At 32.1% G+C, this 12,302-nt stretch overlaps 2 protein-coding genes across 3 annotated transcripts in view; both read right to left on the bottom strand.

The window, feature by feature from the left end:
• The window catches only part of gckr (glucokinase (hexokinase 4) regulator), a 48,439-nt gene extending 40,362 nt beyond the window's left edge, over nt 1-8,077 (bottom strand). The window contains exons 1-2 of one of the 2 annotated variants that reach the window (XM_054623934.1): nt 8,039-8,077; nt 7,740-7,827 (exon numbers count right to left, since the gene is read on the bottom strand). The gene's annotated coding sequence lies outside the window, so the exon portion shown is untranslated. Of the gene's footprint in view, nt 1-7,739; nt 7,828-7,933; nt 7,993-8,038 lie in introns of those variants that run through there. The other variant, XM_054623933.1, reaches the window with a different exon arrangement.
• An 892-nt stretch (nt 8,078-8,969) lies between these two features.
• Nucleotides 8,970-11,787, bottom strand: LOC129111486 (high-affinity choline transporter 1-like). Its single transcript, XM_054623456.1, has 8 exons — nt 11,604-11,787; nt 11,273-11,386; nt 10,771-10,926; nt 10,538-10,686; nt 10,300-10,443; nt 9,929-10,082; nt 9,622-9,836; nt 8,970-9,506 (listed from the first exon to the last, which is right to left on the bottom strand). The coding sequence occupies exons 1-8, from the start codon at nt 11,785-11,787 to the stop codon at nt 8,970-8,972; spliced, it is 1,653 nt and encodes a 550-aa protein (XP_054479431.1).
• Between the last annotated feature and the right edge of the window lie 515 nt (nt 11,788-12,302).

The raw sequence follows: 12,302 nt of genomic DNA, 5'->3' as shown, positions 1-12,302 counted from the left end.
TTTTATCTATTTTTATTCGACATGCTATAGTATGACTTTTTTCCAACTTTTTTCCACATACTATACTATGACTTTTTTCAACATGCTATAGTATGACTTTTTTCCATTTTTTTCCACATACTATACTATGACTGACTTTTTCGACATGCTATAGTATGACTTTTTTTTTTAATATTTTTCATACTATAGAATTACTTTTTTCGACATGCTATAGTATGACTTTTCTTTCTATTTCTTTTGACATGCTATATTATGACTTTTTTTCTATTTTCATTCGACATGCTATCGTATGACTTTTTTCCAACTTTTTTCCACATACTATACCATGACTTTTTTCAACTTTTTTCAACATGCTATTATAGTATGACTTTTTTTTTTTCTATTTTCATTCGACATGCTATCGTATGACTTTTTTCCAACTTTTTTCCACATACTATGACTTTTTTCAACTTTTTTCAACATGCTATTATAGTATGACTTTTTTTTCAATATTTTTCATCGTACTATACTATGACTTTATTCGACATGCTATAGTATGACTTTTTTCCAACTTTTTTCCACATACTATAGAATTACTTTTTTTGACATGCTATAGTATGACTTTTATTTCAATTTATTTTTACATGCTATATTATGACTTTTTTATCTATTTTTATTCGACATGCTATAGTATGACTTTTTTCCAACTTTTTTCCACATACTATACTATGACTTTTTTCAACTTTTTTCAACATGCTATAGTATGACTTTTTTTTCAATATTTTTCATCATACTATAGTATGACTTTTTTTGAAATGCTATAGTATGACTTTTCTTTCAATTTTTTTTTACATGCTATATTATGACTTTTTTATCTATTTTTATTCAACATGCTATCGTATGACTTTTTTCCACATATAGTATGACTTTTTTACAACTTTTTTCCACATACTATACTATGACTTTTTTCGACATACTATACTATGACTTTTTTCAACTTTTTTCAACATGCTATAGTATGACTTTTTTTCAATATTTTTCATCATACTATAGTATGACTTTTTTTGAAATGCTATAGTATGACTTTTATTTCAATTTTTTTTTACATGCTATATTATGACTTTTTTATCTATTTTTATTCGACATGCTATAGTATGACTTTTTTCCAGCTTTTTTCCACATACTATACTATGACTTTTTTCAACTTGCTATACAATGACTTTATTCAACATGCTATAGTATGACTTTTTTCCAACTTTTTTCCACATACTATAGTATGACTTTTTTCAACATGCCTTTTGAATTTTTTTTTTTACTTTTTTCGACATGCTATAGTATGACTTTTTTTTCAATATTTTTCATACTATAGAATTACTTTTTTTGACATGCTATAGTATGACTTTTCTTTCTATTTCTTTTGACATGCTATATTATGACTTTTTTTTCTATTTTCATTCGACATGCTATCGTATGACTTTTTTCCAACTTTTTTCCACATACTATACCATGACTTTTTTCAACTTTTTTCAACATGCTATTATAGTATGACTTTTTTTTCTATTTTCATTCGACATGCTATCGTATGACTTTTTTCCAACTTTTTTCCACATACTATGACTTTTTTCAACTTTTTTCAACATGCTATTATAGTATGACTTTTTTTTCAATATTTTTCATCGTACTATACTATGACTTTATTCGACATGCTATAGTATGACTTTTTTCCAACTTTTTTCCACATACTATAGAATTACTTTTTTTGACATGCTATAGTATGACTTTTATTTCAATTTATTTTTACATGCTATATTATGACTTTTTTATCTATTTTTATTCAACATGCTATCGTATGACTTTTTTTTTTTTTAACTTTTTTCCACATACTATACTATGACTTTTTTCAATACTATTTTTTTTTCAACATGCTATAGTATGACTTTGTTTCCAATATTTTTCATCATACTTTAGTATGACTTTTTTTGAAATGCTATAGTATGACTTTTATTTCAAAAAATTTTTACATGCTATATTATGACTTTTTTATCTATTTTTATTCGACATGCTATAGTATGACTTTTTTCCAGCTTTTTTCCACATACTATACTATGACTTTTTTCAACATGCCTTTTGACTTTTTTTTTCAACTTTTTCGACATGCTATAGTATGACTTTTCTTTCAATTTTTTTGACATGCTGTATTATGACTTTTCTTTCTATTTTTATTCGACATGCTATCGTATAACTTTTTTCCAACTTTTTTCCACATACTATACTATGACTTTTTTCAACATGCCTTTTGACTTTTTTTTTTGACAACTTTTTCAACATGCTATAGTATGACTTTTTTTTCAATATTTTTCATCATACTATAGTATGACTTTTATTTCAATTTATTTTTACATGCTATATTATGACTTTTTTTTCTATTTTTATTCGACATGCTATAGTATGACTTTTTTCCAACTTATTTTTACATGCTATATTATGACTTTTTTTCTATTTTTATTCGACATGCTATAGTATGACTTTTTTCCAACTTTTTTCCACATACTATACTATGACTTTTTTCAACATGCTATAGTATGACTTTTTTCCAGCTTTTTTCCACATACTATACTATGACTTTATTCGACATGCTATAGTATGACTTTTTTTTGACTTTTTTCCACATACTATAGAATTACTTTTTTGACATGCTATAGTATGACTTGTCTTTCTATTTTTTTTGACATGCTGTATTATGACTTTTCTTTCTATTTTTATTCGACATGCTATCGTATGACTTTTTTCCAACTTTTTTCCACATACTATACTATGACTTTATTCGACATGCTATAGTATGACTTTTTTTTTTTCGACACATACTATACTATGACTTTTTTCAACATGCCTTTTGACTTTTTTTTTTGACTTTTTCGACATGCTATAATATGACTTTTTTTTCAATATTTTTCATCATACTTTTTTCGACATGCTATAGTATGACTTTTCTTTCTATTTATTTTGACATGGTATATTATGACTTTTTTTTCTATTTTTATTCGACATGCTATCATATGACTTTTTTCCACATACTATACTATGACTTTTTTTTCAATATTTTTCATCATACTATACTGACTTTTTTCGACATACTATACTATGACTTTTTTCAACTTGCTATACTATGACTTTATTCGACATGCTATAGTATGACTTTTTTTTCAATATTTTTCATCATACTTTAGTATGACTTTTTTTGACATGCTATAGTATGACTTTTATTTCAATTTTTTTTTACATGCTATATTATGACTTTTTTATCTATTTTTATTCAACATGCTATCGTATGACTTTTTTCCACATATAGTATGACTTTTTTACAACTTTTTTCCACATACTATACTATGACTTTTTTCGACATACTATACTATGACTTTTTTCAACTTTTTTCAACATGCTATAGTATGACTTTTTTTTCAATATTTTTCATCATACTATAGTATGACTTTTTTTGAAATGCTATAGTATGACTTTTATTTCAATTTTTTTTTACATGCTATATTATGACTTTTTTATCTATTTTTATTCGACATGCTATCGTATAACTTTTTTCCAACTTTTTTCCACATACTATACTATGACTTTTTTCAACATGCCTTTTGACTTTTTTTTTTTTCAACTTTTTTTTCGACATGCTATAGTATGACTTTTTTTATAATATTTTTCACATACTATACTATGACTTTTTTCACTTTATTTTTCGACATGCTATATTATGACTTTTTTTCAATATTTTTCATTCTACATGCTATAGTATGACTTTTTTTCAACTTTTTTGACATGCTATATTATGACTTTTTTTCTATTTTTATTCGACATGCTATAGTATGACTTTTTTCCACTTTTTTCTATACTATACTTTTTTTTCAACATGCTATTCATATACTATACTATTTTTTTCGACATGCTATAGTATGACTTTTTTTCAACTTTTTTTCGACATGCTATAGTATGACTTTTTTTCAATATTTTTCATCATACTATAGAATTACTTTTTTGACATGCTATAGTATGACTTTTCTTTCTATTTTTTTTACATGCTATATTATGACTTTTTTTCTATTTTTATTCGACATGCTATCGTATGACTTTTTTCCAACTTTTTTCCACATACTATACTATGACTTTATTCGACATGCTATAGTATGACTTTTTTCCACATACTATACTATGACTTTTTTCAACATGCCTTTTGACTTTTTTTTTTGACTTTTTCGACATGCTATAGTATGACTTTTTTTTCAATATTTTTCATCATACTTTTTTTTTTTGACATGCTATAGTATGACTTTTCTTTCTATTTATTTTGACATGCTATATTATGACTTTTTTTCTATTTTTATTCGACATGCTATCGTATGACTTTTTTCCAACTTTTTTCCACATACTATACTATGACTTTTTTTTCAATATTTTTCATCATACTATACTGACTTTTTTTCGACATACTATACTATGACTTTTTTCAACTTGCTATACTATGACTTTTTTCGACATGCTATAGTATGACTTTTTTTTCAATATTTTTCATCATACTTTAGTATGACTTTTTTTGACATGCTATAGTATGACTTTTATTTCAATTTTTTTTTACATGCTATATTATGACTTTTTTATCTATTTTTATTCAACATGCTATCGTATGACTTTTTTCCAATATAGTATGACTTTTTTTTTCCACATACTATACTATGACTTTTTTCGACATACTATACTATGACTTTTTTCAACATTTTTTTTTTTCATGCTATAGTATGACTTTTTTTTCAATATTTTTTCATCATACTATAGTATGACTTTTTTTCAAATGCTATAGTATGACTTTTTTTCAATTTTTTTTTTTACATGCTATATTATGACTTTTTTTCTATTTTTATTCAACATGCTATAGTATGACTTTTTTCCAACTTTTTTCCACATACTATACTATGACTTTTTCGACATGCTATGCTATAGTATGACTTTTTTCCAACTTTTTTCCACATACTATAGAATTACTTTTTTTGACATGCTATAGTATGACTTTTTTTCTATTTTTTTTGACATGCTATATTATGACTTTTTTTTCTATTTTTATTCGACATGCTATCGTATGACTTTTTTCCAACTTTTTTCCACATACTATACTATGACTTTTTTCAACATGCTATTATTTGACTTTTTTTTTCAATTTTCATTCGACATGCTATAGTATGACTTTTTTTCAATATTTTTCATCATACTATAGTATGACTTTTATTTCAATGCTATATAGTATGACTTTTTTTTTTTTCATTACTATACTATGACTTTTTTGACTTATACTATTACTTTTTTTGACATGCTATAGTATGACTTTTTTTCCAATTTTTTTTACATGCTATATTATGACTTTTTTCTATTTTTATTCGACATGCTATTATGACTTTTTTTTGACACATGCTATAGTATGACTTTTTTTCAACTTTTTCATCATACTATAGTATGACTTTTTTTTTTCATCATACTTTACTTTTTCGACATGCTATAGTATGACTTTTCTTTCTAATTTTTTTTGACATGCTATAGTATGACTTTTCTTTCTATTTTTGTTCAACATGCTATCGTATGACTTTTTTCCAATATAGTATGACTTTTTTCACATACTATACTATGACTTTTTTCGACATGCTATACTATGACTTTTTTTTTTCAACATGCTATAGTATGACTTTTTTTTTGCTTTTTCATACTATAGTATGACTTTTTTTTGCTATAGTATTTTTATTTCAAAAAAACTTTTTTTTAACTTTTTTCGACATGCTATATTATGACTTTTTTTCTATTTTTATTCGACATGCTATAGTATGACTTTTTTCCAGCTTTTTTCCACATACTATACTATGACTTTTTTCAACATGCTATAGTATGACTTTTTTCCAACTTTTTTCCACATACTATAGAATTACTTTTTTTGACATGCTATAGTATGACTTTTCTTTCAATTTTTTTTGACATGCTGTATTATGACTTTTCTTTCTATTTTTATTCGACATGCTATCGTATAACTTTTTTCCAACTTTTTTCCACATACTATACTATGACTTTTTTCAACATGCCTTTTGACTTTTTTTTTCAACTTTTTCGACATGCTATAGTATGACTTTTTTTTCAATATTTTTCATCATACTATAGTATGACTTTTATTTCAATTTATTTTTACATGCTATATTATGACTTTTTTTCTATTTTTATTCGACATGCTATAGTATGACTTTTTTTCCAACTTTTTTCCACATACTATACTATGACTTTATTCGACATGCTATAGTATGACTTTTTTCCACATACTATACTATGACTTTTTTCAACATGCCTTTTGACTTTTTTTTTTTTTTCGACATGCTATAGTATGACTTTTTTTTCAATATTTTTCATCATACTTTTTTCGACATGCTATAGTATGACTTTTCTTTCTATTTATTTTGACATGGTATATTATGACTTTTTTTTCTATTTTTATTCGACATGCTATCGTATGACTTTTTTCCAACTTTTTTCCACATACTATACTATGACTTTTTTTTCAATATTTTTCATCATACTATACTGACTTTTTTCGACATACTATACTATGACTTTTTTCAACTTGCTATACTATGACTTTATTCGACATGCTATAGTATGACTTTTTTTTCAATATTTTTCATCATACTTTAGTATGACTTTTTTTGACATGCTATAGTATGACTTTTATTTCAATTTTTTTTTACATGCTATATTATGACTTTTTTATCTATTTTTATTCGACATGCTATAGTATGACTTTTTTCCAGCTTTTTTCCACATACTATACTATGACTTTTTTCGACATACTATACTATGACTTTATTCGACATGCTATAGTATGACTTTTTTTTCAATATTTTTCATCATACTATAGAATTACATTTTTTGACATGCTATAGTATGACTTTTCTTTCTATTTTTTCCTGAAAACTCTGCTCTCATCTGGGGAAAAAAGAAGAGAAGCACATCAGTTTATCTGATTATTGTGGTTAATTAAATTTGTTTAAAGCAACTTGAGCGGAGAATTGTAGCTTATAAGCAAATGACAAGCACTGTTTTGTTAGTACTGGTGTTCAAGAAGAAGATCCATATCATTTAAACTGAGTCCTCAGGTCCTCCACCTGCAGCTGCATCATAATCCAGTTGACACAAAGTCAGTATGTCAGCTATTTAAATATTAGGGCTGCAACAAGCATAGTTTCCTGTCACTAACTCAGATGCTCCTCCCACATGTTTTTTCAAACTAAATGTTTTATGGTAAATCCACACATGTTGTTTTAATGCTTCATGTGGATGGTCCAGACACTCCTGTGCTTCTCCTCTCTGTACTGTACATTTTTTTATTGTTATTGAATAAGAAGCATTTTCCAAAGAGTGTAATTTTTTTGTTTGTTTTGTTTTTTTACCTGTGTGTTATCCCAATGAGTTAAAAAAAAAAAAACATATATTCAATTTCCAAAATTGAAAACCGGACATCTACCCAACAAATTATCAGATTATTATAATCAGATTATTTGAATTATTAGGTCAAGCCCTAATTTACATATCCCCGACTGGACTATTTTCTGCCAAAACATATTCTCTATAAGAGATCTTGTGGCTTTTGTTGATGTGACCCTTTAAAATGAACTGAATTCCTTCCACATTAAACACATCAGCTGATATTACTGAGAGATAAAACATGATCCTACCTCAAAGATTCAACACAGAGAGGAAGATCCTTCAGCTGGCTCCTCTTCCTCCCTGATGTCATCCATTCATGCTTGCATATCTATAAGTCTGTGAGGAATAAAATCAGCTTTCTTAACATGCAACATATCTGACAGTTAAAGTAAAACCCATAAAACAACAATACACTTTAATAGAATCTATAGTTATAATAAACCTGAACAGCATGTAAACACCAGTCCACGTGGAATCCTGCAAACATCTACAGATGAAACACTAGATAAATAGACCATTAAATTTAAGTGCATTAAACTCTGAGTACTTCCTCCAAGTTGTTCAGTGCAAATCCACAAGTGACATTGAATTCCTCTGACAATAACAGCAAACAGCCCATGCACCATCTGTACCGATATATGCATCACTTAGCTGCATTGCTTGTGCGTGCCTACGATGCACGTACAGGTATGTTTGCATCATCTGCTGTCTGCATGCGATCTGCACGTGGTCCCGAGCTATTTCACACAAACTTGGGAGAATATCGATCTCCTGAGGTGAAAACCCTCTGGTTCTACAGATAAAACAGCATGTGACACAAATAGGTGTGCCTTGAGGAAACCTGCAGGACTTGTAGTAAAAATCCCTCACTTGCCTGAACAACATGATGTTCTGGATCCTGGGCTCAGACCTGACTTATCTCCCCATCAGATCTGAATCCTCTTCATCAGGGTTGCCATGTTGTCTGGCCTCCCTTCGAAGCACTACAACCAGCAGAGGGAGCCAGAGAGGCTGATTTTCAAGATTTTTTATTGCTTTTGTGGGATTCAATATGATAACTGGTTTGAGGTGTGCAAAGTATTTATTGCATCAATTTCTAAAAAACATTTACATGGTCCAGTTAACCTTGGAAACCTCATATGCTGTCTAGTTCCTTTTATATACTTGTCCCTGTACAAATAAACCAAAAATGATAAGCAAGTCAGATACATAACCATCACTAGTATGCATCTGAATCATTGTGCTTTCTCCATGTGTTTATTGATAATCACATGTATGGAAGCAGAAGGGCTGAAGGCTAAAAAAAATGAGAGAAAGACGACAAATCTTTGTAAAGTAACTAGTTTGTTTGTTTGTTTGTTTGTTTGTTTGACCTTTTGATCTTTACAATTAAGGCCTTTAGAGTGTAACCATGGAAACCCAGGAACATCATTGGCACCAACAATATGTTACAAAAAGAAAATAAGACATAAATTGAATTAGCAGCCTGTATCGAGCATTGGTTTATTTTCATTTGGAGCATCAGTCTTTTCACCATCAGCCTCTCTGGCTCCCTCTGCTGGTCGTAGTTCTTCCTGTGATTTCACCTTGAACACGTCCCACCTCTCATGAAGGATCCCCTTGTTAAACAGGAGAGAGGCCACATATGAAAACACCAGAATGGAGGTCAGAGCAGACAGCATGCAGATGGTCTTGAACGGAGCGCGCTGAACGTAAACGCCGTCCTCTGAAGTGCATCCTGGGAAAGCGAGGATGACAGGAAGCTTGAACACGGGCTCTCCACACAAAACCCTCATGACAAAGGCAACAACATAGCCTGCAGCGGCCCCGTAACCGTTGGAAACCCGGATGAAGAGGACGCAGATCAGCTGTGGGAGCATGATGGTGTAGGTCAGATCTGCGCCCAGGATCCAGAACACCATGATGCTGCTGTCCAGGTAGGTGAGGGACGTTCCCACAAGTCCTGCAGCCACAATGGAGAGACGGATCACCCACTGCAGCTCTTTATCAGACGCCTGAATACAAAACCATACAAAACTTGAATATTTAATCTTCTATAAAATGTCTGTGGATGATATCTACAGAAGAAACATATGCTAAATCCCAGTCTAGAGGCAAGGAGCACTGCACCTGGCTCCTGATGGTCTGGTAGATGTTGGTGGTGAAGATGGTGGTTGCAGACAGAAGGTAAGAGTCAGCAGATGACATCACTGCAGCAGCAACCGCTCCGATGCCAAAAGCAAAGATGTAGGTCGGGGTTAAATTCTGAAGGATGATGGGCAACACCATGGCCGACTCCCCTCGCTCATATGGAGAAGGAGAACCGTATGAGGTGGCGTTCCAGTCTGAAACACAGAACGCAGAACAGACAACAATAAGAGCTGATTCAACAACCAAAACATGACAGATTTCCCAGAAGGTAAAGAGTCGGGATTACCTGTCGAAGCTGCAACAGCTCCGATCAGCACAGATGGGATTCCTACAACGATGACGGCTCCTGCTGCTATGAAACAGATGATCCTGGCTGTGGAGGTGGAGCGGGAGGACAGCGTCCTCTGATGGAAATCCTGAATGGCCATATTGCCCAAAGACTAGAAAAGAGACAAACAAAGCCACACTTTATCCCCATGTTGTCAACTCACAAGATGTTTAGCTTTCGATAACTGAGATGTGTTATAAAATAACATTATATTTTTACTTTAACCTGAATGTAGTACACTTCATTTTAGATAGAACTTTTATACAACCTTAGCGGGGGGGAAAAGACAGATTTTAAACCATCACACTGTAATGTTTTTTTCATTTTACCATCACTAGAAAATTATCAATCCATATCCCAACATCATCATACTCCAGCCGGCCAACCCAGGAGCCCTGGTATGTGCGGTTGAACGCTGTTTCACTGATGTCAGTATAAATGTCACTCGTCAGAACAAAAGGGACACACAGCCACTGTGAAAAGAGGAAATCAATCGGAAGAACACATGGGAAACGCATCATCTTTAACTGGGTTTGTGTTAAAAAAAATAAAATAAAAAAAACGCACCAAGCTCAGAAACACCAGTGAGATCTGGATGACATCGGTGTAAGCGACTGAATAGAGACCTCCGAGCACGGTGTAGATGATGGCGACTACGGCAGAGATCCACACGCACGCACTGAAGGGCAGATCGATGACCACACTCATGGTCGCTCCTGTAGCGCACAAACACAAACAGTACACAGAATGAAGGGAGAGTATGAGGAGGGGGGTCAGAGAGTGAATGTACTTGTACACACCCAAGGAAATGAGTAAAGCAGGAATCCAGACAACTTCAGTGATGACTGGAATGATGGCAAGAGCTGCAGTCAGTCCTTTTCCATACTTCCTCTGGAACGGATCCATCATACTGACGTAATTGTTCTCCCTCATTGGCTTTGCAAAGAACAGTCCACCTTTAAAAAAAAAAGGGATGAGAAAGAAGGCTCAGACATTGTAAACCATCACTACAGAAAGCTCAAACCGAGCTGGATCCCGTCACAAATAAATCTAAACGTGGGAACAGTTTGAAAATATTAAAATGATGTAATCCCGGCAAACCAGTTTTATCTTATTTATCTTATTTATTGAACACTTAATTCAATCATTTTTATTTGAAAACACAAGTATCAGATAATATGATTTTTTTAAAGTAGTTGGTTCATCCCACAGTTACAGTAGATATAGACGACACTGCTGGAGAGAAACACGTCAAGAAAAAAGGACAAATTCCAAATTGAAACTTGAAGAAGAGAGACTTACCGATGATAAATGCGATGGACGTTTGCAGAGGAACAAGAGCCCAGATTAGACCCTTAGTGGGGTCATAAACCGCCTCTGCAATCCCAATGATAAAAGCACCTCCAACCCAAGTAGCTGCAGTAGCAAAAAACACATACACATACATGCATAATTAGGGTTGGGTCATTAATGTGCAGTATTTTCATTTAAATGTTTCAGGAAATAAACATTATTATGTTTGACATGAACATATGCAAACTCAAGAACAGCAGAACAGATTAGAGATCATACAGGTGCGTTAAATAATAATTAATAAATCAATTGGATGCATTCTGTGTGTTTCATTACTCACCTGTCATTGTGAAAACCCCCACCACCAAGCTGACACTCCGGTTGGCCAAAAAAGAAACCTCTACCTGTCCACCTGGGGTCTTTTTCTCCATCTTCTTAGACTTCACAGACGCCCAGATGCCGATTCCCAACACAAGCAGGTAGAATGCTACCATCATGATCAGACCTGGGATACTGAGAGCCATGGTTGATTGTACTGGTTGGTTCTCCTGTGCATAAGGAACTGCAGACCACAGGAGAGTTGGAGAGAGAAAGAAGACAACACCCTAAGAAGACCGGTTCCTCGCCCTTTCAGCACTTAGTTAGCTACCATAGGCTATTTTCTACAGATTTGCAGTCAAGGTTTGCAGGACGATATGGCACACGGCTCTCGGGCCAGACAATCCGGAACAGACTACACGCAGCCAATCTCCGGGCTCATGGGGCTGCCAGGAGGCCTGCCATGACTGCCCTTCACCGTCAGGCCCGTTTGCGCTGGGGTCGGCATTGGCAGAGAAGATTTGACAAATGTTTCATGAGCGCAACCCACATACTCAGCTGTGCTGCTCATCCCACAAATGCATGTTCCTTACAAATGGGGAACCATTTAAAAGGGAAATAAACAGCCTTTCCAACGGTATAAAATGTATTGCCAAGAAGCATTGTTACAACAGAGAAATAATCTACCAAACACAAATTTCCGAACTTTTTGTTTTAGGTT

The sequence above is a fragment of the Anoplopoma fimbria genome, chromosome 22 (genome assembly GCF_027596085.1).
Source record: "Anoplopoma fimbria isolate UVic2021 breed Golden Eagle Sablefish chromosome 22, Afim_UVic_2022, whole genome shotgun sequence".
NCBI classification, from domain to species: domain Eukaryota; kingdom Metazoa; phylum Chordata; class Actinopteri; order Perciformes; family Anoplopomatidae; genus Anoplopoma; species Anoplopoma fimbria.
Note: the sequence above shows the minus strand (reverse complement) of the source record. Positions and strands in the feature narration are given on the sequence as shown.

Excerpts from the sequence above, each read along its gene's own strand:
- LOC129111486 (XM_054623456.1), bottom strand. The coding sequence starts at position 11,787 with ATGGCTCTCAGTATCCCAGGTCTGATCATGATGGTAGCATTCTACCTG. Across the intron at positions 10,083-10,299 it reads TTGATAATTTTCTAGTGATG|TCTTTGGGCAATATGGCCAT; the intron begins GTAAAATGAAAA and ends TCTCTTTTCTAG. Across the intron at positions 9,837-9,928 it reads AGCTGTTGCAGCTTCGACAG|ACTGGAACGCCACCTCATAC; the intron begins GTAATCCCGACT and ends TCTGTGTTTCAG.